This window comes from Cebus imitator, unplaced genomic scaffold (assembly GCF_001604975.1).
Source record: "Cebus imitator isolate Cc_AM_T3 unplaced genomic scaffold, Cebus_imitator-1.0 Scaffold275, whole genome shotgun sequence".
Classification (NCBI taxonomy): Eukaryota; Metazoa; Chordata; class Mammalia; order Primates; family Cebidae; genus Cebus; species Cebus imitator.
Genome location: NW_016107590.1, coordinates 1921041 through 1948733, shown reverse-complemented (window position 1 = coordinate 1948733; position 27693 = coordinate 1921041). Strand labels below are relative to the sequence as shown.

The 27693-nt window shown below is 39.9% G+C and overlaps 1 protein-coding gene across 4 annotated transcripts in view; it reads left to right on the top strand.

Moving 5' to 3' along the window:
* GRAMD2B (GRAM domain containing 2B) overlaps nt 1–26524 on the top strand; it is a 115738-nt gene extending 89214 nt beyond the window's left edge. For 2 of the 4 annotated variants that reach the window (XM_017501009.2, XM_017501011.2), the window contains exons 2-14: nt 793–912; nt 5006–5117; nt 7877–7943; nt 8905–9008; nt 12922–13017; nt 15688–15759; nt 15859–15939; nt 18317–18428; nt 18994–19116; nt 20292–20379; nt 21464–21568; nt 22495–22588; nt 26275–26524. In XM_017501009.2, coding sequence (XP_017356498.1) covers nt 793–912; nt 5006–5117; nt 7877–7943; nt 8905–9008; nt 12922–13017; nt 15688–15759; nt 15859–15939; nt 18317–18428; nt 18994–19116; nt 20292–20379; nt 21464–21568; nt 22495–22588; nt 26275–26316 — 1216 coding nt within the window. In that variant the 3' untranslated portion in view covers nt 26317–26524. Of the gene's footprint in view, nt 1–792; nt 913–1614; nt 1658–5005; nt 5118–7876; nt 7944–8904; nt 9009–12921; nt 13018–15687; nt 15760–15858; nt 15940–18316; nt 18429–18993; nt 19117–20291; nt 20380–21463; nt 21569–22494; nt 22589–26274 lie in introns of all 4 variants that reach the window. The other 2 variants (XM_017501013.2, XM_017501010.2) reach the window with 2 other exon arrangements.
* The last annotated feature ends 1169 nt before the right edge of the window (nt 26525–27693 follow it).

Below are 27693 nucleotides of genomic sequence, written 5' to 3'. Positions count from 1 at the left end.
CAAAAGAAGCAAAGAAGGATATTACATAAAGATAAAAGGATCAGTGTAACAAAAAGAGCTAAAGATCCTAAATATATATGCACCCAATACTGAAATACCCAGATATATAAGACTTATAAAGAGACTTGGACACCCACACAATAATAGTGGGAGACTTACAGATCAATGAGACAGAAAGTTAACATAGATTTTCAGAACTTGAACTCAGATCCGGAACAAGTAGACTTAATTAACATTCATAGAACTCTCCACTTTAAATACACAAAATATACACTCTTATTAGTACTACATCACACATATTTACAGGTGTAAATGAAATATTGATAGGCTGCTTGTTAATTATTTTCTTCCCTCTTTTTTTTTTTTTATGTCTCTATTATTAAACACAATTACAGGCATACCCATTTTTAGACTGCATTTAGCCCGGGCAATAAAGCAACAACCCTGTTCTCTCTCCCTCTTCCTCTTCCTCTTTCTTCCTTTCCTTTTTTTTTTTTTTTTTTTTTTTTTTCTTTCTTTTTCTTTCTCTCTTTCTTCCTCAAAAAAAAAAAAAAAAAAGTCTACACAGTCTGGCATTTACAGGTGAAACAGGTGTGACCTGCAGCTACTGCCCATGGGGCACCAGGCAAGGGGTTAGAATGGAGATTGGGAAAGGGCCTAGCTGCCAAAGTTAACTAGCCTATCACTGGGGAATGAAAATCATTTCACTCCCTAGAAAGCCAGGCTACTTGTTTTCCTTCCAGCTACGTCTCTCTGAAGGTCTAAGATGAAGTGTTTTCCTTTCTTCTCCAGCTCAGAGGCTGAGAATGGTGTGGAAGAGAAAAAGAAAGCCTGCAAGTCGCCGACAGTCCAGTCCCCTACCCTATCTCCGGAGGCCGACTCCCCAGACCAGAAGAAAATCATTAGCCTACGGTAAGTCCTTCATTGGCTCTCTTTGTTCTCTTTTGTCTTTTTGGGAGTGCGTTATGGGAGGAGCAGGGGTTTTTTGTTAAGAGTGAGGACGTATTAATACTATAGACAAATAGTACATACCCATGAGAAAGAATGAGCATTTTTCCTTGAGCTCCTGGCCTTCAGCAGAGCATCTACACTTTTCTGAAAGCCCTGATTTTGCTGAGGGATGATGCCAGGGTGACCCACTCTCAGACATAGATTTATAAAGCACCTGGAAAAACTGCCCAGGTTGGAGTGTCTGCCCAGCCTCAGTGTGCACACCTGGTGTCTCACTGTCTTGGGAGCCATGAGAAAAGCTAAGGAAAAGAACCACCATCTCTGGGACTCACCAGGCCACCAGTTCCTGTGACGGGCTAAGAGGGAGGGTTGGTATGGTCATGGGGCGGGAGGGGAGAGGCAGTTTAGAGATATGTAGCTACAGCCCCATCATTCTCAGAGGCACCAACTACCAATCAGAGACTAAAGTTGCTTTGGGACCCTTAAAAGACAGTGGTTAAACCAATAGTGTATGATGGGAAAGTGCAGTTATCTAACCTAAGTAGAGAAATCATTGCTGTCCTTCCCCATTATTAGAACTTTTAGAGCTACTACCTTCTACTTCTTTTGGTCTCTGCTAAAAGATTATTAACTCCACTTTTTGCTTCCTTCCCGGCTTCCCAGCCCATACCTTCTCTCCAAATATATGCTTCATTCAGGACCAAGAGTTAAGTCTTGACTCCTCCCCAAATTGTCCTCTTCTGACTCTAATTTCCAATTATCTCTCTATCTTTTCTACATGCCTGTTTTGTGGCATTTTTTTTTTTTAAATAGTCTCACTCTGTTACCCAGGCTGGAGTGTAGTGACACATTCCCAGCTCACTGCAATGTCCCAGGTTCAAGTGATTCTCCTGCCTCAGCCTCCCCAGTAGCTGGGACTACAGGCGTGCACCACCACACCCAGCTAATTTTTGTATTTTTAGTAGAGACGGAGTTTCACCATGTTGGCCAGGCTGGTCTTGAACTCCTGACCTCAGGTGATCCGCCTGCCTGAGCTTCCCAAAGTGTTGTGATTACAGGCGTGAGCCACCACACCCGGCTGACATCTAACTTTAACCATTTTTTTCCCTCTAGTTGTTTCCCCTCACAGCCTTACTTAATACTTCTCTTCACAAAGGCACAAGGCATGTTATTTCTTGTATCTTTTACTATTGTTGGCTGACTATAGCAGGCACCTTGAAAACACTGTTGGTTTTATTCCAACTTCCCCAGGTCTCGGTAAAAATAACATACTCTCACAGGGCATGCTTGCTAAACTTCACGGGCATGTGGTCTGTGCAGTTGGAAAGGGCCCACACTTGGTTTAATGGTTCCCTCTTGCTATCTGGAAATATTTAATAATTTTTATGTAAGGGGGCCAGGTGTCGTGGCTCACATTTGTAATCCCAGCACTTTGGGAGGCCTAGGCAGTCAGATAACTTGAGGTCAGGCATTCGAGACCAACCTGTCCAACATGGTGAAACCCTGCCTTTACTAGAAATACAAAAATTAGCTGGGCGTGGTGGTATGCGCCTGTAATCCCAGCTACTTGGGAGGCTGAGGCGGGAGAATCATTTGAACCCAGGAAGTGGAGGCGGCAGTGAGCCAAGATGGTGCCACTGCACTCCAACCTTGGCAACAGAGCGAGACTGTGCCTCAAAAAATTAATTAATTAATAATAACAATTTTTATATAAGGGACCCCACATTCTCATTTTACATGGGGCTTCTCGTCACCTGTAGAAAGTGAGACTAACACTGTCGAAAAGACCCAAAGAAATCAATATTCTATACATGTGTACCCTGTCCACAGGGGTCAGTGTCATGCAGACGAGCCTACTTACTGTTTGCGTCTTTTGAAATTTTCAAGGGTAGAGCCACCCTGCTTTTCACATTCGCTTGCAGTCCATGGATCTTCAGTCTGATCATTTCCTTGGCAATTCCATTAACATTTGTTAATTTGAATCAGTAGAAGTGATGTATTCAAACCTGTGAATAGTATAAATAAAAGGTAAATTGACATTTGTACAAATAATTTTATTTTCAAATAGAGAACAAATGTTTTTTCAAAGATTCCGAAAAAAAAAGTAATCCCTAAAATTCCCAGGGAATTCACGTCTGTGAATATACTGTTTCAATGGCCTGTAGCTGAAATTAAATTCATTTACCTTCAGCTGCTGAGGGGTATTTGACCTGTGATTCGAGCATTGTAGAATCATACACTGTTGTGGCTAGAAGTGGCTCAGGAAGTCATATAGTCCATCTTTTCACAGCTGAGAAAACCAGAGCCTAATTCTCTAACTTCAGTCATTTCTGTTTCTTTGTGACACCCATATACCACCTGAATTACTTCAGATTGTTCTTAAATCCACTTTGAACCAACTTTTTTTTAACTGAACCTCATTTTAAGGGATAATATTGTGAAATCATGAATTTTATGTGCCGTTTTTTCCCAGTAAACAATAAAAAAACTTCATAATCATAAAACTTATTCTCATATATAACTAAAAATCATCCATGCATTTCACTTTGAAATGACTGCTTTTAGCCATAGGGTTGAAGATATGTACAAATGTACACATCTACTAAAATGGACAACCAGGACTAGAATCGCCTTGGAAAGAAACTCTGGAGCTCTGACCTCTGTCCTTGAGAGGAAGAAGAAAGGCTTGACTTCAAACATGTTTTTTGGTTTTGTTTTTATTTCTGATTTCACTTTTATTGTATTCTCGATCTGAGATGTTTTGTCTTTTTTTTTTTTTTGCTCATACCCAATTCTTGCTTATCCTGTTGGGCCCAGCATTTGAAGTCCTCATTATTCTATTGTTTTCCTCTTCTCTTACCTCCTGTTAGACTTACTGGCTCCATATCTTCTTTAACTCCTATAGTATGTATTTTTTTGGTACTAAATCACATACTACCTATTTTAAAAAGTGTTTGATGCATGTGTACACAGGCGCCTTAAGGATAAAGACTGTGAGGCCGGGCTCAGTGGCCCACGCCTGTAATCCCAGCACTTTGAAAGGCCGAGGCAGGCAGATCACGTGAGGCTAGGAGTTCGAGACCAGCCTGACCAACATGGAGAAAACCCATCTCTACTAAAAATACAGGAATTAGCCAGACATTGCGGGTGCCTGTAATCCCAGCTACTTGGGAGGCTAAGCCAGGAGAATTGCTTGAACCCAGGATGTGGGAAGTGGTAGTGAGCTGAGATCACACCACTGCACTCCAGCCTGGGAAACAAAACTCCGTCTCAAAAAGGAAAAAAAGGATAAAGACTGTGTTATGGGCCCTAAGACATTTAACACAATGCCCCACTCAATTAATACTTGTTAAATATTAATGGAATTCTGAAACAAAAATATTCTTTGATTGAACTATAGTTGCAATACCGGTTAGTAATTTGCCTCAAGTACTCCTTTTTAAATACTGATTAAAATACTTTTAAAATGACATAATACTTTTAAAATAACAAGTTTTCACAGCTTGTTATTTCAGCCTCTGTAAGTTACTATTTCTACAGTTTTTGATTACAGCCTGCTGAAATCATTCCAGTGTCCTAAAGTATGTGCTGTGTAAATGCCCTCAGAGTACCATGAATGATTTTTGATATCCGGAAAAGAAAAACAAATGTCAGATTTTCTTGGAAGATAGTATCATAATCAAGATTTATTACAATAAATTAATGAGCAGCATAAAAAATGTATCTCATAGGCCGGGTGTGGTGACTCAAACCTGTAATCCCAGCACTTTGGGAAACCAAGCCAGGTGGATTGCTTAAGTCCAGGAGTTCAAGACCAGCCTAGGCAACAATGGTGAAACCCCATCTCTACAAAACATTAGCTGGGCATGGTGGCACGCACCTGTAGTCCCAGCTACTCGGGAGGCTGAGGTGGGAGGGTCACTTGAGTCCAGGATGGGGAGGTTGCAGAGAGCCGTGATTGTGCTGCTGCACTTCAGCCTGGGCAACACAGCAAGACTCTGTCTTGAGAAAAAAAAAAATTATCTTACAGACACCCTGGACTTTCTTTCTTTAGGTCAAAATCCAGTTTTGATGGTGCCTCTTTAGCAGGTGATAAGAACGACTGTAAAACAGAAAGCAAAAATGACCCTAAGACTGAAAGGAAAAAGTCTTCCTCTTCCAGCCAGGTAATTTGAGAGTGGAATTTGTATTGTCTTAGAGGGTAACAGGACTATTGAAGCCGGTGACAAGAAGGAACCCAAGTATGCACCTTCCTGCTGGTCAAGACTAATATAGTCATAGAGTTTAGAGAATTTAGAAGAACAAACAGGCAGCAGTTCCTCCAGTCCATTTTTCATCAATGTTATATTCCACAACTCATCTTTCAGCACACTGCATGATAATGAGTTCCATGCTGTGACCCTGAACTCTAACAGATACCCGGAGATCAGGGGCCAGCACAGAGTCATGTGCTTATCCAGTAATTAGCAGGACAAGGGGAGTTGTGACATCCTTGTACTGAAATTGAAGAATATAATAATGCACCTGCCTCAATGGTAGCCCAGCCAACTACACCTGGAGGAATCAGACCTTTGGACAGGGTAAGGATTCTCCTCCAGAACTAATTTTGGTTCTGCTCTAAAATATACCCAGATAGGAAACAAAGCCCAGTTGTATGTCATCAGCGAGTGTGATACATGTACTGGGGCCAGGAGTTTAGGTTTGTTTTTTATTTTTCAATTATTCTTCACTTCTTTAAATACTTGAACATGTGTCTCCTAAGAGCTAAACCAAAAACCATCAGTACACCCAAGAAATTTAAATATGTATTAAAATATTATTAATATAAAATCCACTTTTGAATTTTCATAGTCCCAGTAATAAATGTCCTTTATAAAGGCTTTTTTTTTCCTCTCCAGGATCCAACCAAGAGTCACATACTGCATGTATTTGCCATGTCTTTTCTTTTTCTTTTTTTCTTTTTTTTTTTTTTAGACAGCCTTGCTCTGTTGCCCACAATCTCGGCTCACTGCAACCTCCACCTCCCATGTTCAAGTGATTCTCATATGCCTCACCCACCCAAGTAGCTGGGATTACAGAGGTGCACCAGCACACCCAGCTAATTTTTGTATTTTTAGTACAGACAGGGTGTCGCCATGTTGGCCAGGCCTGTCTCAAACCCCTGGCCTCAGGCCATCTGCCCACCTGGGTGACCCAAAGTGCTGGGATTACAAACATGAGCAACCACACTCAGCCCTGCTATGTCCCTTTTAATTCAGATCAGCCCCACTACCTTTTTGGCCCTTTATTACACTGACATTTTTGAAGAGTTTATGGGCTAACATATTTTAAATCAAGTGTGCAACCATTGCTCACTGTAGCCATTAAAAATAAAAGCTCAGTGAAGCCCCACAGAACACCTAGCGTTAATCAAGGTACCTTTCTATAAGGTGTTTATCTATAAAATAGCTGACTTGCAGGGACCATCTGCCATCCTGATGACCTGGTCTGTAGTTCTTTATGGCAAAACAGGGCCAGCTTTGCCATTGAGACCACTCTTGGTTTGTATAATAAGCCACCCAGGACCTCCTACCCATTCCCCTTATAAGAATTTTTTCTTGAGGCCGGGCGCGGTGGCTCATGCCTGTAATCCCAGCACTTTGGGAGGCCAAGACAGGCAGATCACCTGAGGTCGGGAGTTTGAGACCAGCCTGACCAACATGGAGAAACCCCATCTCTACTAAAAATACAAAATTAGCCAGGTGTGGTGGCGCATACCTGTAATTCCAGCTGCCCAGGAGGCTGAGGCAGGAGAATTGCTTGAACTTGGGAGGCAAAGGTTGCAGTGAGCTGAGATCACACCATTGCATTCTAGCCTCGATAACAAGAGCAAAACTCCCTCTCAAAAAAAAAAAAAAAGAATTTTCCTTCTGAAGCATCCTATGAGACAAATTGAGTCTGTGGAGGGAATACCCAGTTTTACCCCATAGCTCACTGTAGCCTTGAACTCCTGCGCTCAAGAGATCCTGCCTCAGCCTCCTGAGTAGCTAGGACGGTAGGCACAAGCCATCATGTTCAGCTAACAGTTCTACCTCTTAATAGCTGTATGGTGCAGGTGAAAGTGTTTTACAAGCTGTGAAGTGCTGGCTATCCATTGCTATTGTCACAGTTGTGAAAACAGATCCCTCGAAGATGAAGTGATTTGCAACATTTCACAGTCTTGGGCCTCCTGCTGCCCTGGAGAGTGAAGTCTTTGTGTGAAATCCTACTTGTCTTGACAGTAGCCTACTGCATCCTACTCCTGTCACTGGCTAAGGAAATGCCTTTACAAAATAATGCAGTAGGAAGAGTGGCCATATGTTGCCTTAGACTATAGGTCCTTTCAGTGTATTATCCCATTTAAGCCTAAGGCATCCCTTGAGGCAGGTACTGTTTTTGCTCTCTGGTACAGAAGAGGAAACCAAGACCCAGGAAGATGAAGTGACTAAGCCATGGTCACACACCAAGAAGTAGAGCCACTACAGCCAAGACTTCAACTCAGCCTTACCTGATTGCAAAGCTTTTAACCACTGTACTCTTCTGAGAGTCCTTACTGGTACCTTAAGGACCTGGGATTCAGTACCTTCTCTAATGAGACTCCTTAGAATTTCATCCCATTTCTCATCAGGGACATCCTTGTCCAGCCCTGTTACCTTGGCAATAGGCTGACCAGCAGCTGCATCATTATATCCAACCAGCAAAGTGTTAAACTTGTTAGAAAATGAAACTTGTATGCCCTAATTTTCACGGTGTTCTCCTGAAGGCTTTTGTCAGAGACTGTAAGATCAGTGAGAAGGAATTCCTAAAGTTACTATTAAGGGAGGGGAAATTTGTTATTGAATCTAAAATTTGTGATGTTTCACAAGAAAATGAGAGTAGTGATGCTTGTATTTTGTTCTCATTGTAGTACAAGGCCAATATGCACTTTCACAAGTTGTTTCTTAATGTTCCAACGGAGGAACCACTGAGGCAAAGTAAGTTCTGACCTGTTTGACTTTTTTAGCTACACATTTGAAAAGCTGATCATTAGTTTTGGGGAAGAAAGAGAGCAGCATCTATGGACTGAGTCACCCAGGGGACCAGGTTTCTGAAAGTCATGATGTAACAATAACACCAGCTTCAGTCCGCTTTCACTGGGCAGCATGAAAAGATCAGAGAGGAGAAAGAGAAACAGTTCTCCATGGGGTATGGAGTCACCCAAGGTGGTTCCATGATACCAGTACTTCCCTTCTTTATTGTGAAATACACGGGGTTAGATTGCATTAAGATTTAGAATAACAAGCCTGGGGCAAGAGAGGCCACTAGAAGAAGGCTAAAAGAAAACTCACATTCTTAAGACATGGACAGACGCGTGCTGATGCCACTGTGAAAGATGTGATGGTCACCTAAATATCTTGCCCAGTATGCAAGTTAAACACACCTACTGGGCTCTGCAGTGGTTCATCAAGGAACCCAACATTCCATTCTAGTCTCTCTTGATGTGCAAAAGTTAAGGCAAGATGCTGGGTTCCTGCCATGACCTTCAAACGGAAGGTATGAGTCACATGCTCTTCCCCTAGTGAGGCAGTCTTTTTCAAAAACAGTCGTTAGTGAGAATACTGGGGAAAAGGGGAACAGGTGTACTAATATCAGCACGTGGGTGACACACCAGCCTACATAGAGGAGACTTGTAAAACCCCATTCTTGGTCTATCAGGCACAATGGTAGATTTGCCTTTTTATTCTGATATTTATACTGAAGTTGGTAAGACTTTGAATTTAAAAACAAGCTGGTCACCACAGCTCTCTTCCCATAAAGAAAACTGAAGAAGAGGCAATAGAACTTTTGAGTATGAATATATTATCTCTGCCCATCCTTGAGTAGCTAAAATATATACACGGTTTTTATTTTAAATGGAAATTCTAAATGATGCTATATCTCTGTATATTCTCCTAGGCTTCACCTGTGCACTACAGAAAGAAATTCTATACCAAGGAAAGCTCTTTGTATCAGAAAACTGGATTTGTTTTCATTCCAAGGTCTTTGGAAAAGACACAAAGGTTGGTATAATTAAAAAAAAAAAAGAAAAAGAAGAAGAACACTAGCCCCATACTTTATCAGATATGGTAAATATTAATTGTCTTAAATTTAGATATATTTATAGATATTTATATCATGGTTATTCTTTTTTTATGCCAAGTTTCCTTTGTTTTAGTTCCAAATACTACAGGTTCTAAATGCTTCCAGATGACACTAATTTTCCTTTTTTCCCTAAACTTTCTCCCTCCTTTCTTTATACACATAAACCTCATATATGCACATATACCCCTATATAAGGTATATGTGTATAAATAAAGAAGGGAGAAAGTTTATATCCCACCCATAACGATACCCGAAATCCTTTTTACTAAGATGTCACCAGGGAACACTCAAAGTTGTTTATATGGAGGGCGTGCCATGATTTTCAAAGGCATACATTTAAACTAAAATGATTTCTTTTTAGAAACATCCATTTTTGTACCACATTTATACCAGTTACCAGCAGCGATGTCTAGGACAGAAGGCCTGTAAATAAGCTCCCGCTGTACCCTCCCCAGCACAAAATGAGCAGGAGGTAGAGCAGTTAGGCCTAGCCTGGGAAGTCAGATACCCTCAGTCCCAAGTGGACTCCAATATCACAGCTTTTCATTATTATTAAACACAGATTTGGGGGGGCAGAGACACATGACACGCTGAGGCATTAAGGAGAACAGCCTAAAGGAATCGGTACTGCCCTCTAAACTTGGGACCGTGGGACTGTGGCCTATGAAGGAAAGATAATTCTATCCCACTGACTTTTTTTTTTTTACCTTTGAGCTATGATGTCACATCACAGTTCATTCAGGCCTCCAGAATAAGGAGTCAGAGAAATGCCCTCTTGGGTTTGCATGACCTCAATGAGTTGTCAATCATTCTGATTTGTGGTTATGAAGAAGCAACTTTCATACTCATGAAGAAGCTGACTAAAACTTTTTGTTTTGAGTGGTAGATGTGCTTCCTTTAAATATTCGCTCTAAAACCACTGGCAATTGCATAAAGACCATTTTGTTGGTGTTGGAGCTAGAGACTAGCATACTATTCTTTAGGTAAAACATCTTTTTATATTGATTTTTTATCATATAAAGTTATATTTAGATAAGCATTATTTGATTCACAGTATCATCTGTATCAGTATAATACAAAGCAATATGAAGCAGTATTCTATATATTTCTACATTTCTGAATTAAAGGGCTTTTTCATGGAATGGGGAAGGGGATTGGGTAGTACTAATCAATGTGATACACTTCTCCGAAATTCACAGAGAGCCAACATCTCTGAGCAGAGCAGCAGGCACTGAAGACACTGATGAACAAAGTGTTAGTCTTTGTTAAGGGATTGGGGAATTCACAAAGGCAGTCAGTGCAGTTTCAAGCTAATACGATTCTCGCAATGGTTTTAAAGTTCTACTTCTACCTAAGAGAGAACTGATACAAAGAAGTTAGAAGGAGTGACCCTGGTTTTTTGAAGACCTGGATCCACTGAGATTGCTTTTACAATGTGTAACCTACAGAGGCAGGAGACTGAAAATTAGCAGAGCGTGGGAATAAAAACCATGATAGTGACTTGTATCTTCCATCCCTTCTAAGAATGATGTCAAAGGAGACTTGGACTTCAGAGATGTTGCAGAATTTCCTCACTGCCAGTGGACTTCAGTCCAATGTGGTCCAATATGAGCTCAAGGCACCCAAACAATTGCTCTACAATGGGAACTTTCTAATCAAGTTCCCCTTCTAAAGCAATTTGCCCTGGAAAAATGTTACCATTGCCCTGGAAAAATATTATCATTCACCCTGGAAAAATATTAATAAAGTGTAGCCTTAATTTAATCAGGACCTTTTTAGTCAGCCTGTTGGTATTTGCAGATGTTAGCAAAATTAACATGCATGTATCACATTCTGTCTAGGCTCAAACTGAAAAGTGATTTAAGCTTTATTTTACAAATGTTATCTAGTTGTACTTTTATACTTATGAAGCAATTGATTGAAAACTCCTTCTTAAGGGTGTTCCATGTCTTAAATGATGAAAAATCTAAATTTATAGCCCTTTGTCACTGCGTGTTTGTATTGCTGCTCAGAAACAAAATTAGACCCATTTTTTATTAACATCATCTAAGTAGATCTCAAATTCCTTTTTTCCAAATTTATCCTACCTTATAAGCTCTGAATTGCCTCCCGCCTTTGAAAAATGTGAGTGGAGTTCTTTGGCAAACAGTTTTTAGAAAATGTCTCAACTGGGTTGCCCTTATTTTTCCATAGTCTTCCTGCCTAGATCGTTGAGGGCAGTAAATAATCCCACCTCATAAACCCAGATGTGAATGCAGATATTCAGAATTAAAAGCTCATTTTGCTTCCTCCAAGCTGGCAGTACTTACATAAAGCGCATCTCTTCTCCACTTTGAGACTATGTGAGGCATTTTCAAGTAGATGTTCAAGTGAGTGTGAGTTCCTAGGGAAGGAGGGAGTCAGATCATTTTTCTGTTTTTTGTAGAGATGGGGTTTCACCACATTGGCCAGGTTGGTCTCGAACTCCTGGCCTCAGGTAATCCACCCACCTTTGCCTCCCAAAGTGCTGGGATTACAGGCATGAGCCACCGTGCCCGTCCTAGATCATTTTTACCGTGGCTACGTGTGACTCTATTTTCAGGGACTAAAGTGATGCGATCCATTTTCCTTAGAGATCAAACTTGGTTGAAGAGATATAACATAAAATTATCATGAACTTCCGTGTTTTGTGCCATTTGATACATTCTTATAGCACATCATATTGAAAAGAACCCACATTTTGAAAGATTAGTTTGAATTCCATCTTTGTAACTTCTTATGTATGACATGTACCTCTCTAAATAAATTTATTTATTTCTTACAATATTGACCATGTAGAATTTTTATAATTAAATTAAATTCTCATCTGGTAAATAGGTATCAATAATGGTAGCTTTAATAGTTATCATTGTTGTTATCCTTTGTTGAACCAGAAAACATATTTATAATTCTTTTATTTCACACACCCTGATTTCATGAAACAGGTAAGGAGATAAATGAAATTTTTATTCATCACTGGGCATTTTCCATATTTTATCTCACTTAATCCACATAAAATCCTGAGAAGCAGACGAGACTATCTCCGATTTATAAATCAAGAAACTGAGGCCTAGAACGGAGAGCTTACAAGGTGGAGTAGGTCATTTAGATACAGGTTGAGTATCCCCTATCTAAAATACTTGGGACCAGAAGTGTTCTGGATTTCAGATTTTGCAATGTCTGCCAACATGCAACTGGCTAAGCATCCCTAATCCAAAACTCCAAAATCTGAAATGCTCCGATGAGCATTGCCTTTGAGCGCCAATATCAGCATGCAAATTTGGAATAGTTTGGATAGCTGATTTTCAGATTAAGGATGCTCAACCTGTAGTAACATAACTGAGCCAAGAATTCAGGTCCCAGATTTTCTGTCCAGTGATGTTCCTATTATTATTAGTGCTTTTTAACCTTTCCCCCCCAACATGACCTAAAGAGAGAGGAGAGTGGGGCATGTGGAAATTAGCCCAAAGTAGATGACCACAAGCTTGAAATTTCGTTAGAGCCTTGGGCTTTTTCTTTAAAATGAATATACATTTTGCATTCCATTTCCATGTCTGAAGATAAAGGTTTCCCACCAAGATCTTCAGCTGAATCGATGATTCAGATGTATCCTCTGGCTTAGTAAGCACCACTTGGAGGAGCTTCAGTGACACATCCCTGCCACTCTAAGACTGACTTTTCTTCATGGAGGCTGTGAAAGCTTGCTGCTGATTTTGATTTCTGATTTCTGATTTTTTTTTTCCTTTAACATGAAGATTTGAAGTGCTGTTCTGTTAAGTCTGAACTGGCATTAACTTGGTGATTCTGTTTCAGATCTCTATTCCAGCTTTCTCAGTAACCCTAATAAAGAAAACCAAAACTGCTCTTCTAGTGCCAAATGCCCTGATCATAGCAACGGTCACAGACAGGGTGAGTACGCAGCAGAGTGAGGGCACCTTTGCTTTGTCCTCCTGCTCTGGGCTTTGCTGCCTGAGGGGCCTCTTGCCAAGGACCAAGACTCCAAACCATAAATACCTTCATCTCCTGTGGTGAATCAGGAAAATTCTATGAGACTAATTTTAAAAACCATAGCCTGTAGGCATTCATGGAGTGCTGTTTCCCTTCACAAGGTGATTTATTCTCATAGAAGTGTTGCCAATTTTGAATTTCCTGCTGACTTAATTATACTTGCCTGACCAAGGTCAAAAAAATAAAATTCTTTCTCAACTTCTTTTTCCCTCACATCTACTAGGTCAGGCTAAACTGATATACTCAGGTCTTTAATAGTCTTAAAAAAAAAAAGGAGGCCAGGCGTGGTGGCTCATGCCTATAATCCCAGCACTTCGGGAGGCTGAGGGCTGAGGTGGGAGGATTGCTTGACCCCAGGAGTTGGGGACTATCCTGGGCAACATGGTGAAACCCCGTTGCTACCAAAAATACAAAAATTAGCTGGACATGGTGGGTTATGTCTGTGATCCCAGCTTCTCAGGAGGCTGAGGTAGGAGAACCACTTGGACCCAGGAGGTAAAGGCTGCAGTGAGCCATGATTGTGCCACCACACTCCAGCCTGGGCAACAGAGCAAGACCCTACCTCAAAGAAAAAGAAAAAAAAATCCAGATATGGTGGTTCACACCTGTAATCCCAGCACTTTGGGAGGCCCAGGCAGGCAGATGGCTTGAGTTTAGGAGTTCAGTATCAGCCTGGGCAACATGATGAAAACTGTCTCTTCAAAAAATACAAAAATTAACCAGGTGTGCTGGCACACACCTGTGGTCTCAGCTACTCAGGAGGCTGAGGTGGGAGGATTGCTTGAGCCTGGGAGGCAGAGGTTGCAGTGAGCTGAGATCAAGCACCACTGCACCCCAGCCTGGGTGACAGAGTAAGACCCTGTCTCAAAAAAGGAATAAATATTTATAAAGAACAATAGCAACAACAACCACCATTTTTTACTGACAGGGGGAGGCAGGCAGGTTGATAGTGAGGAGTCCCTGGTGTGGCGGTAGCCAGCCTTTCCATAACCTCAGTATCTCCCCAGAGCCCTTCCAGATAAATACAACTTGTACCTGCTCTGCAACTGCAGGTGCGGGATCCGTTTTTAGACCTTTATTTCCAGGTTGCCTGAACTACCTCCTTTACAGAAATTCTAGAGCTGAATTGACTATTGGGCTACCTAAGACATATGCAATCAGAAAAATTTGCATTAAAGTGGTGTGTATTTTAACTTGGCAAGAAAGAGAGAGTGGTCTGGTTACTTCTCACATGAAATTTTTAAAAATCTTTCACGTATTACTTCTGTGAAGCATAAAATCTACATTCTATAGATTTCATTTCTGTTTTTTTCTTTTTTTCTTTTTTTAATAGAGATGGGATCTTGCTATGTTGCCAGGGCTGGTCTCAAACTCCTCGGCCCAAGTGATCCACCCTCCCCAGCCTCTCAAAGTGCTGGGATTACAGGCATGAACCACCATGACTGGCGATAGATTTCCTTTCTAGCCATACTAGAAAACTATAGAGAGAAGAAGAAAAAAGGAAAGATAAAAGAGACCATTCTGATAAGCTAGAAAATATGTTAATATCTATTTGGTGATTTTTTAAAATACTAATAGTCAACAGGCATCAGTATTTCCTCCTTGTCAGACATACACTAATGCTTTTCTTATATTTTCTCATTTGTTCAATGCCAACACCCTGTAATGGGTGACTTGTTAGGAAAACTGAAAGTTAGAAGGGTTAAGCAATTTTCCCAGTGTCACCCACTTTGTACATGTCAGAGCCAGCATTTGCAACTGGATCTTCCTGACGCCAGAACCCACAATATTAATTACTTTGGAATACAGTTCTTGCTTGGAAATAATTCAAGTTCCCTCACTGGTGAATGAGAAGGATAATCACAAACTCATGGAAAGGAGGTCTGAAAACATTCTATGGCCTAAATAGACGGAGAAAAAAGTAGGTTTTTCTATTTTCTGAATGTATTGTTTATGGTAAAATCATTTTTCCTGATGTCATTTGTCTTCTCGTGATTTGTCTAGCTTTGATTTTACTCCTTTCCCATAGCTCACTTATAAATCTCCACTAGAAAATCTCCATATTTGTACAAGGAAGAATCTGGAAATAGCATGAAAGAGAACTAGCCTGTTAGAGACGCTGGGAAGTTTTCAGTGGAAATCTAGGTCAGAGCAGAGAAAGCAGACCCCTGGGAATTGTTAAATACCCTTAAAAACAAAAACAGAGGGAGAGAGATTTTAAAGGGGACCTGGTGAATGTCAGCAGCCTTTTCTTAATGTCCAGGCCTTTTCTTCTCTGGGCCTGTTTGAGGCACCGATGTCAGGGTTTTGGAGCCTTCATTTTGCCCTGCATTTATTTATTACTCTTAAACTGGGTTTGAGGGTTTTGTTGCTTCTGTGGGAGAATACGTTTACTTTATTGTAGGAATGGAATAAAAACTGAATGTTTGGGTGAAAGGAATGAGAATATGGGCCAAAGAGAGGTCCACGTTGTTTGAAAATGAGAAGCTGGATACAGATACTTTTCTGAACTGTGAACTCCCACTTCGCATCAGGAATATCTCTTCGTAATTATTCCATTTTGTTTTTCAGTACATATTTGTCTCTTTACTCTCCAGAGATTCAACTTACAAACTACTAAGATCTGTATGTGGACACTTAGAAGTGAGTATGATGTCCCTGAGCCTCAATTACTGCCTGTCTTCTGTATTTCTTATGGTTTCATAGCTGATCTGGTTTTTCATTTTGTTCCAATGATTTCAGAATACAAGTGTTGGTAACAGTCCCAATCCATCTTCTGCTGAAAACAGTTTCCGAGCAGACTGCCCTTCGTCTCTGCCTCTGGTAAGTCGCCTATAAAACTATCTAAATGCAAAGGAAAGGGAATATGTCCCACAGTTACATTTGTGCTTACACCATGACTGAGCTGTGGGAAGAGCTTAGGACCAAAATATTTGAGGCACCGTTGAAGAAACAGGATATACCTGTCTTGAAGAAGAGGAAACCATAGTAGCCATAAACTTTTTGCAAGTAATTGAAGAGTTTCCTACAAAAGGAAAGAAACACATAGTAGGCTACCTTGGTGTGTGAAGGTGTGCATAGAGTCTTGCTCTGTTTGCTCGTCAGTATTGGCTTAGAGGGATTCACAACTCTGTTTGAGGTAGGACTGAGTCATCCCACACATTCAAATGTTTCCTGTGTTCATGGCACCATGCTAGTGCACACTGTAGGATACCAGGAAAAATTAAAACTATTTCTTGCCTTCAGAGACTTCACAACTTAGAAGAGAAGACAGGCTCAGATTTAACTGTTAAAAAAAAAAAAAAAGAAAGAAAAGAAAAGAAAGCTATAACGCCCAAGTGACAGGTAGAGATCATTTGATTGATTCCCTTAGACTTTGTAAACTGTAGAGTAAATCTCCAGTGGGAAGTACCTCCCTCTGTTTGTATAAGATTTGTACCCATAATGATTATAAGGTTTTCCCGAGAGAGTTCTAATGATGTCATTCAAATTATTATAAATATTCAACTTTAATGAAACAATATGAACTCAGAGTTTCAACATCTCCAACAAATCTTTTTTTGAGAGCAGTTTAAAAATGATGGGATTGAAAGCACGTTCACACAAACACTTGTACGAGAATGTTAATAGAGTTACTCATGATAGCCAAAAGGTGGGAAAACCCTAATGTCCATCAACTGATTAATGGATTTTTTTAATGTGGTATACCCATACAATGGGATATTATTCAGCCATAAAAAGGAAATGAAGTACTGATACATGCTACAATATAGATGGTCCTTGAAAGCAGTATGCTAAGTGAAAGAAGCCAGACTCAAAAGGCCACATACTGTATGATTCCCTTTATATGAAATGTCCTGAACAAACCATAGGGACAGAAAGTAAACCAGTGGCTGCCAGGGAATGGGGTGAGGGAGAAATTGAGAGTGACTGCTAATGGGTATGAGCTTTCTTTGAGGGTGATGGAAATATTCCAGAATAAGATTGTGGTCATGGTTGCACAACATTGTGAATATTCTAAATACCACTGAATTGTATAATTTTAAACGGCGGATTTTATGTTATGTGAATTTTATCTCAATTTCTTAAAAATCTACCTTGTAAAATAGTAGTGGGAAGCAGTACAAAATATAATGTAATACATATGATTTGTAATCCAACAAACCTGATATTAAATCTGGGCTCCACCCAGCCATGTTATATCATCAGGCAAGCTCTTTAACTGCTTTGACTAAGTTTCTTCGTGCATTAAAATGCCAGCTTCATGATGTAGCTGTGAAGATTAAATGCAATCATGTATATAAGGAGCTTTGCATACTGCCTGATACAAGATAGGCATTCAAGAAATCATTAAATTGAAGAATTTTCTATTTTCCTTCTCCTATAAATCCTTGTATGAAATTGAAATAAGTGTCGAGATGAACAAAAAACAGCTAGTTCAAGGTGAAAGGTTGGTAATTTGCTTACAAGATGAGTCTCATCTTCATTTGGCAGCTGACTAAATTGTTAAAAGCTCAGCCTAATTGTACCTTCGCCAGGACATTTTAATGACACCATTTGTCTCTTCAGCTCTTAAGCACTTTGGGGAACCAAAAGAATACAAAGCAGAACGTCTGTGCTTTTTCCCTTACTCCTCCAGCATCAGTCTAAAATTTAAATGTACTGTTACTCACCCTATTTTGATTTAGTTGAGGGAAGGAAAAGAGCTTACATTTTACTTTGAGAGTCTAATTTGCTAAAGCCGTTTTTCCTTTTCTGTTTCCAATACTTTTTAAAAAATTATAATTTAGTAATATCTTTCTGTCTACATATTTGAACTTGGATTTAGAGCTTTCTCTCTACTTTTTTCTCTTGTATATGTCTATAGTAATCAGTTTTTCTCATTACAAAGTGCTAATGAAACCTCTTTAGCTTCACGCGGGAAGGTTCTCAATCATCGGCGTCCTGGGTTTTTTCTAGACATTTGTTGTTGCAAACAACTTGGCCACTATTTGTTGATGGAATTTTAACCACCCAAAAAATCGGTTTCAGTAACGAGATACTCAGTGATCTGTTGGGAAAATCCCAGTCGGACGGGGTAATCCCTCCATCTATTCTATGTTTTGTAGGTCAGGCCTAGGTGAAAGGACTGGGATTTACAAAGGCCTGCCTGTTTACTAAGGGAAAATCGGCCTGTCTTCATTTCACTTTTTCCTTTCAGGATTTCAATGACGAATTCTCAGATCTGGATGGAGTGGTTCAACAAAGAAGGCAAGACATGGAAGGATACAGCAGTTCTGGTTCTCAGACTCCTGAATCTGAGAACTCCCGAGGTTTGGGAAATTGTTTTATTTTGACTAAAATTTAATTCCCCACAAAACATCCTCACTCCAACCCCTGAAAAAAAAAAAAAAGTCTTCCCTAGTTAAAAATCAGAAATGGGGTCTGCAGAAAGGGTGCCTTGAGCGTTCAAGGGAAAAGAATTGCCTGTGCGTTAAAAATTCATTTCTTTAATATGCAAAGACCTATAATACAAATGGAGGAAAAATGCACATTTTTATGCACATTCAACAGAGGTCTCTTAAATAGACTTAATATTGCGTTGGTGAGAGAGAAACATAATATTTTCTTCCCTCTTACTTCAATAATGTTTTCAATTGTTACAGCTGAATCATCCATGTGAGTTGGTTGGAAAATGAAAGACTATCCTTAAACTACTTTATTACTTATTTGCTTAAGCATTCAATTTCAGCCCCCAGCCACCACAACTGACTTGTGAGAAGATCCATTCATATTCTTGACCATTATGCATATTAAGGGATTGATCTACTTGGTGGTTAATCCTGTTTTTAAATACATTGGAGAGAAAACTTACCCAGCTCCATTTTGGCTTAGTAGATTTCCATGTGACAGAATCCCAAACAGTTCTGAATGTCTCCAAGGGAGAAGCAAAGCCAACTCGGGCAGATGCCCATGTGAACAGAGTACCTGAAGGAAAAGCCAAGAGTCTCCCTGCACATGGTAAGGAATGGAGGTTTTAGGGGTTTTTGTTGTTGTTGTTGTTGAGAAGGGTTGGAGATGTCTATTTGTAACTTTTTTTTTTAATAGAGTCTTGCTCTGTCACCCAGACTAGTGCAATGACCTGATCTCAGCTCACTGCAACCTCTGCCTCTTGGGTTCAAGCTATTCTCGTTCCTCAGTCTCCTCAGTAGCTGGGATTACAGACGCATACCACCACACCTGGCTAATTTTTGCATTTTTAGTAGAGATGGGGTTTCACCATGTTGTTCAGGCTGGTCTCTAACTCTTAACCTCTAGTGATCCATCCACCTGGCCTCCCAAAGTGCTGGGATTACAGGCATGAGCCACCATGCCTGGACTATCTGTAACTTTTAAAGGGCCCCTCTGTTTCACCTTATGACTGCTTTTCCTATTCCCTTTCCTCCATTTGTATTATAGGTCTTTGCATATTAATTCACTTATTCATTTAGCAAACAGTACCCAGTTCCATGCTTACAGTAAGGGATAACAAAAGTGAACAGCTTTCATGGAGGTCACTTCATGATTCTGAATACATGAGATTATGTTTCAAAAATTTCTGGTACTGTAATCCCAGCACTTTGGGAGGCCGAGGTGGGAGGATTCCTTGAGTCCAAGGAGTTCAAGACCAGCCTGGACAACATAGTAAGACCCCATCTCTACAAAAAATTTAAAAATCAGCTGAGTGTGGTATACACTTATAGTTCCAGCTACTTGGGAGGTTGACACAGGAGGATTGCTTGAGCCCAGGAGTTCAAGGCTGCAGTGAGCTGTGATCACACTCCTATCACCTGGGAAACTAAGTGACTGCCTCAAAAAAACAAAAAATTTTCCAGTAAAACTCAAATTTCTTACTTACTACTTATTCTAATAACTAGCTGTACTGGTAAGAGAACAAGGATATTGTTATTATTTACCATTGACTCCAACACAATGCTTGACACAAAGGCGGCTGTGGATAGGTATATATTCAGTGAAACGTGTTGGAAGGAATTGTAACTACTGGTTAAAATCACAGCTGGGAGGCTTCAGTTGATACTTTCTCTGATTTCTTTTACCTGGGAATAATTACCTCTCTCAAGTACCCCATAGGGATATTGCTGGATGAAAGAAGTATTATGGTTTTAAACAGTTGCTTTTCGTTTTCCACCCAACAGGTCAGTCAGAAACTGTTGGAATCTTACATAAAGTCAAGTCTCAGAAATGTCTGATGCTTCACCATATTCTTATTTTCTACGCAATTGTGTAAGTACATGAATTTACTGTGAGTGACTTAAGAAAATGATTCCATTCTCTAAAGGAATAATCTCTTCACATTGCCTAGAGCCACTGTAAATCTCAGTTGTCTGAAATGTAACCCACATCTTTTGTTTGACAATTTCTGTCTCCTACTGCAGCATTTTTTCCTTAGGCTTAGGTCACATTTTCATGGTTGTGCCAAACCCAGCAGAGGACTAAGTTCTGAGTAGGTGCCATTAGTTGGGAAATTTCTCTGTGAATTATGAAGCATCTTTACCCTTGCGATTTTTTTATTTTATTTTTTTAGTTGACATATAATCGTTGTACCTATTTATGGAGTACATAGTGACGTTTTGATACACATAATATATACCGATCAGATCCAGGTAATTAGCATATCCATCACCCTTATCATTTCTTCATGTTGAGAACATTCGGTATCCTTCTAGCTATTTGAAACTCTAGCATTGTTGACTTAGTCATTCCACAGTGGTATTCAACACTAGAACCTATTCCTTCTACGTAGCTATAATTTTGTTTTACCATCTGTCCCATGTCCCCTAAATAGGGGCCAACACAACTTGAAAATGTTATCCTCATCCCCTTTACCAAAAATGTAGGCATTGACTTTTTTAACTTCTCGTTTGTAACCAATTGTTCTTCTGCAAATAGCCTGACCCAGTTCTAGGCTGTTCCTCACAACCAAGGAAGACATGCCCAGTCTAGTTTCCAGATAAAGCAGGGAGTCACCGGAGAACACGGCTGGGGACTGTCTGCCCAGGCTCTTCTAGCAGAGGTCAGCAATACACTGGCTTGGTACTCCAACTTAGATCTGGCTCTGACCAATGCTATTAGAATGGCCATTATTTGCAAATTGAGGGACTTGAGCTAGAGGATTTTAAGTCTCTTCTAGCTGTAAGTTTTATGACAAGCATCAGCCGGTTTGAAAAGGACGTTTTTAAAGTCTCTTTACCAGGTTATTTTGGAAAATGGCTTGCCTCGAGTATACCACATTGGCCCTGAGTTGTTTTAATGAACATCAGATCCTGGCCATTAACCTAATGAAAATGTCTCTTTCATCCCTTTCCAGTGTCTGCGCACTCATCATCTCGACCTTCTACATGAGATATAGAATTAATACTCTGGAGGAGCGGTTGGGGCTGCTAACCTCCATTGTGGACACCCATAATACTGAGTAAGATGATTGCCAGCCATAGTGATGCATACCTGTGTAGCCCTAGCTACTTGGGAGGCTGAGGTGGGAGATCCTTTTTGCCCAGGAGTGTGAGGCTGCAGTGAACCATGATTGTGCCATTGCACTCCTCCAGCCTAGGCAACAGAATGATACTGTATCTTTACATATGTATATGTAAAGATATACACATGCCTGTATATATATATAATCAAATCACAGACAAGAAATATAGAAACGATACAGGCCATGGTTCTTAACCTTAACACAAAAATCTGAAAAAGAGCTTTAGACTATCTTTCCAGAAAATGTATGTACAGCTCCAGATTTTCCAGTGTTAGTAGGTTTAGGATTTCAGTGGACCCCAGAGTAAAAGCCTATGCCATAAATATTCAGATAGTAAACATTGATTACATCTATCAGATTATAAGACAAGGGCAATTATAGTTGTATGATAAGTCTCAAAGAAGGAACTACAAAAGTGTCACATTTCAATGGACATTTGATTAACTAGATAAAGACATTCCTAAGCTTTTAAAGTTCTAGTATAAATAGCCGCAAAGCACAATGATTCTTGTAAGTTTATGCTCTGGTGGAGATAGAGAGGATAATAGGGGTTAATAAAGCGTTCTAAGAAACCACGTGCTTGAAAACAATTGCCTGATTTTTGTTTGGAAGCCGAAACACACCATATCCACTTAAACAAAAATAGCTTAAGAGATTTCTAGATGAGCTTTTACGAATTAGTGCCCTATACATCTAGCCTGGAGTTGCAGATTACTACAGGGCTTTGTCTAATATTAATAAATGAAATGTTCACTGTCTTCTATTATAAACCAATTTTCTGTTCAAATAAATTTTAAATGTGTTCATTCCACTTCTTTCCTTATCATCCCTGCCCATAGTAATTTTTCTCTTTTTTCTTACAGACAGACAGCACCATCCGGCCTGAGGTCACAAGTACAATTCAATGTGGAGGTTCTCTGTCAAGAGCTTACAGCTAACATAGTGAAATTAGAAAAGGTGACCTATTTCTTTCCTGTGTATGGGGGCAGTCACGGTAGTGCCCATTGACTGCCTTGACCTTGTCAGGTCAAGGATTACACACTCAAATGCCATTAGTGTGCCACAATAAACCTACAGGATCAAACCTGGCTAAGGGGTTTTCATAGTAAATGTGGAAGAATATTTTTTATTTCCACAAATAAATAGGTTTTAATCTCATTTTCCTTGAAGTACATCATCTTGTGGGCTTTTTGTTTTTCCTCCTTGATTAGCTTTATAGCTATTAACTTTATAGCACAGGGCCCAATGGTAAGTGACCACTGACATCGGAGCTCAGTGTAGGGACGTGGTAGGGAGCGAACTGGAGACCAACCACTGACTTGGCCAGAAAGTGCAGCCCCAACTCCACCCAGGCTGATTGTTCCCATATAAAATACTGCGTGTAAGCCCTGTCAGAACCATGGGAGATAGGTGGCATTGTTTTCTATCTAATAGGGGAAGAATCAAAGTTTCAAATTAGCTTGCTCAAGGCGACACACCTAGAAAAGCAGCAGATATGATTCTGCTGAGAGAGGATTAAAAGAAAAATATATAAATATAAATAAATTATATAACTTTTAAAATATATTTATAAAAATATATAACTATAAATAAAGTCAGCAGATCTAGAACCTAAACCAGGGCTGTCTGGCTGCAAAATTGTGCTTATAAGCTCTCTGCTTTACTGTGCCTCAGAATTCAGCCGTAGGCCTTGTGGATAAGGCCACAGATGTACCTTTTCCTCGAAGCATCTACAGTCCAAACAACTAGGGCAAATCTGTCCTTAGCTTGTGGCGTTCTTACAAGGGAGCAGGAGGGTGAGCTGGAGAAGAAAATAGTCATGCCAAAAATCTCCCAGAAGTTCAGTCTGATTTACATGTCTTATTTTCGTCTCCTTTATCCGATTAACTACTTTGTTCTTACCCTAATCCTTCAGGAAAGGTTTAAAGTGAAGAATCCAGTGTTCAATTAGAACTGCTCTCACCCCCAGTACTTGGTAGCTTTACATAATAGTAGTTATGCTTACTTGGGAAGACATATTTCTTCATATTAAATACAAATTAGTAAAATTTCCTATTAAATACAAATGAATAAAATTATCTTTGTTTTTCTACACTATAGGTTATCTAGTATTTAACAGCTAAAGTATTGAGAGCAAAGACGTTTCCAAACTTATGTTTTAAGCCAAGTCAGGTCAGAGAATTCACATTGAATCATTCTGTGTGGAAAGTTCTTTACATCCAAAATCAACCTAGAGAAGCTATGGGTTAGCTTTTTTTCCTTTCTAAAACATTAGGTTCTGAGAATTGAAGACAATTTTTTTTTGTAATGAAATGCTTACAAATGTTTGACTTTCATGCAACCCAGAGAATGGAATGGTATTTTCAACTTTGTTCACTCTGACATACCAATGATATTCTTTGGATCAGAAACACACGGGATCCTGCTGCCTTCTTTTGTGTTTCTTCCCACTCTCCCGCCAGGCCTGGCCAGGACACCACATTCTGTAATCAGGGAACTGAAAACAGAAGGGCTTGTTCACAGCAGGCCAACAGCTGCAGGTCTTGTGCAGGGTTCAGACAACCTAGCAGGGAGGCCAGGGAGGCTTACGGGAGCACCAGTGAAAACCACCTTTGTCTCAAAGGAGAAACTGATTCGGTAAAAAGTGGATTTCGGGTCAAAATGCACATGTTGATGTTCTAAAGAGTTATAAGTTGCACACATTGCTCAAAAGAATCTAAGTATTAAAAAGGAGGTACCAGGCCACACCCGTGCTCTTTTTGATTTGTCTGCACTTTTCCTCCGAGGCAGTTGGGAGCTAGCACAGCACAGCCTGCCTGTAAATAGCAGCTCCAGGCTGTGGAGGTCTGAGACAGAGCTCAGCCCTTTATCTTCCATACCAGCAATTGCTTCTCGTCTTCAGGGGCCGGTGATGTCTAAGCCTCATGATCTTTCTCTGCTTGTAACTTCCCTATTTCTGTTCATGGCATCACTGTTCTTTCTGTCATCCTCGCTGGAAATCTAAGAAAAATGTTTAACTCCTTCTTTTCACCTGCCACTGATTGACTAGTTGGCAAATGCTGTGAACTGTGTCTTCAAATGTCTCCTCAAAGTTTCTTCCCACGGGCACCACCCTAATCCACTCAGGCCTCCCACCACCAGTCAGATAGTGTAAAGTTGGATCTTATTACCGTTTTTACTTGTATTTTCCTAATTATGACTGAGGCTGAACATCTCATATATTTATTGGCCATTTGAGTTTTCCTCTATACGTTGCTGAGTTCCCTCCTTTGTTTGACTTTTGGGTTTTCTGTATGTGTGTCATTTTGGATGTCGGTTCTTTTTTATTCCTTTTTCTACCTCCCACTCCTGTTTGTCCATTTATCCTTGGTCTTAAGGGATAGTGAGGAAGAAACAAAGCAGGAAAGTGGGGGAAGAAGGCAATGCCTTTTATGGGAACTGAAATAAACACTTATTTTTCTTAGTTCTGGAAGTGGAATTAATGGTGGAACAGTAGAGCAGAGAGGACATAAATTTTGGAGTCAGACCATTGTTCTTATCCATGTTCTACCGCTTACCACCCACAGAATTCATCCGCTGCTTCGGCTCTTTGACCCTCAGTTTCAGGTGCAAAGCCTGTCTCTGTGTGGTGTTGTGTGGCTCAGGGGCAGGCATGCCGTTCCTGGCACTTACATATCAGATCCCCTTCCTCCTCACTCACCTGAGAACACTCATAGGACATCACAGACTGTTCCCCTACAAAATAACATGTTCTTTCTTTTGATCCCATCACAGAGCTGGTTGTTGAGAATTCCTTGCTCTGAATTCTTAAAAGTGCCTTTATTCAATAGTCATTTACTGAGAACACTTGATGTCTAGCATTGGACCCATCTTAAGATCCAAACATCTGACATGATTGGTCTCTGTCCCTGTGAAATCCACAACCTTTTGGAAATGTTAAAGAATAATATGTAATTGGAATAACAGGAGTGTTCAATCTGATTATGTGCATTTGTCTGATTAAAACCATCAAATGGGCTCTGTAAAGACCAATTTCCCATTGTCTTCTAATGCATTTGGGTCACACTGGTGTTGCCAGTTCCTTGTGCTTTTTCTTCCATCTCATTTATCTCAGTCTCTACTGACATTTTCATCTTTCCACCATTCTTTTAAGCCCTCTGTTTTCTCATTTTAAATTGGATTGTCAGCCATACATGGTGGCTCACACCTGTAAATCCAACACTTTAGGAGGCTGAGGCAGGAGGATCACTTAAGCCCAGAAGCTCTAGATCAGCCTGAGAAACATGATGAAACTTTGTCTATATAAAAAGTACAAAAATTAACCAGGCATGATGGTGTACAACTGAAGTCCCAGCTACTTGGGAGACTGAGGTGGGAGGATTATTTGCGCTTAGGAAGTCAGGGCTGAAGTGAGCCATGATCATGTCACTGCACTCCAGCCTGGGTGACAGAGCGAGACCCTGTCTCAAAGAAAAAGTGGATTTTCAAACAGAGTTCTAGTTTATGAAAAATATCTATTTGCCTCATCTAAATTTAACCCTTGTGTAGGTGAAATAATCTAGAACACTATATAGACTATAGCAAATATGCCCTTAATATACTCCATTATTTAATAATAGGAGCTTCTTTTCTTTTATTTCAAGATACAGAACAACTTACAGAAGCTGCTTGAGAATGGTGACTGACTGACCAGGTTGCTTGAGCCATCGGAATACCTCATGTTTCCCTTTGAAGAAGGTGCATCCCGAGGCATTTTGTTTGAGCGCACTCTGCTGGTCAGAGGCGCAAATGGATGAGAATCCAGACATTGCATGTGGAGGTCTCCAGCTCAGAAAACAGGGGAGGGAAATAATTATGGTTCTTGTGCAATAAAAGTTGACCTTGCCTCTCTGAGGAAGTTTTTGCTGCTGCTGCTGCCTGAAGAAAACAGATCCATCTCTGGAGGCCTCAGGAAGGGCCCCCAGTGGACACTCTCTTGGATAATTACCATGATGGCATCAGCAAACACTCCACCCTGTACCTTTTTAGTCCTTCCCACCCTCCTGCCTCACCCTTACACCCCTCTTAACGACCTTCAAACTAAAGGATACATCATATACCCGCAAACTCAATGTGGTCTTTTCAGGAATTAGTCATGAGTCTCAAAAAGGCAATAAAAATGGCCCTAAATGGACAGCTTGGCTTCAAACTAGTAACATCTACATTTTGTCTTTTTTTTTTTTTTTTTTCAGTTCTGTTTTCAAATTTATGAAATAGCCAACATTCTCCAAAAGTAAGATCAGGTATATGTTTGTGTGGGTGGAGAAGTTTTCAGATTTGTCTAGATCTTAGAAGTTTTTTTTTTTTTTTTTTTTTCAGTTCTGTTGTTATGTTCTGGTTTAAATCACCTGTGTATCTTAATTTCTCAATTCAATTTTGGCAAGAATATCAAGCAAGGTGGACTAAACATTCCGTTTATGTTTTGCTTTCTTGCTGTAACTAATAGTTAATTGGACTGATTCTTACCCAGTCCTGTTCAAGAATCTGTGAGGCATGTGACTGAAGTACTAAATTAAACTTATTTTTGAAACCAAACCTAATTTTTAAGCCAAAAGGTATCATAGTGATTTAATGCAGGATGAAAAACACTGAATTTTTAAGATTGTAAGTGGACTATGTTAGTAGTTTTGAAGCAGGATATCTGTATTCAGCATTCAGTAATGCTAAAATCCATTTCAGCATGTAATTTGTATGTTTTTCTCTTTTGCTGACTAAAATAAAATAACTGGTGGTTTGCTAACTATTTACCATATGGGTTGGCTGGTTTTTATTAATAATTGTTTAGGGTATTATAAGATCTGTAAGTATAAAGAATATTCTGTTTCTATCTGCAATACATTTGATAATCATTTCTATGAAATGTATTTTATTTAATCAGATAAGCTAATAAGTGAATTGGTTACATCGTTTGTATCTGTTAGCCTAGTAGACAGCTGTGCCTGGTGCACCTCTGGCTTTGAATAAATACTCATTGGTTGAAACACCCTGCTAACACTGTTTTGTCTGTTCGTAAATTCTTTTAA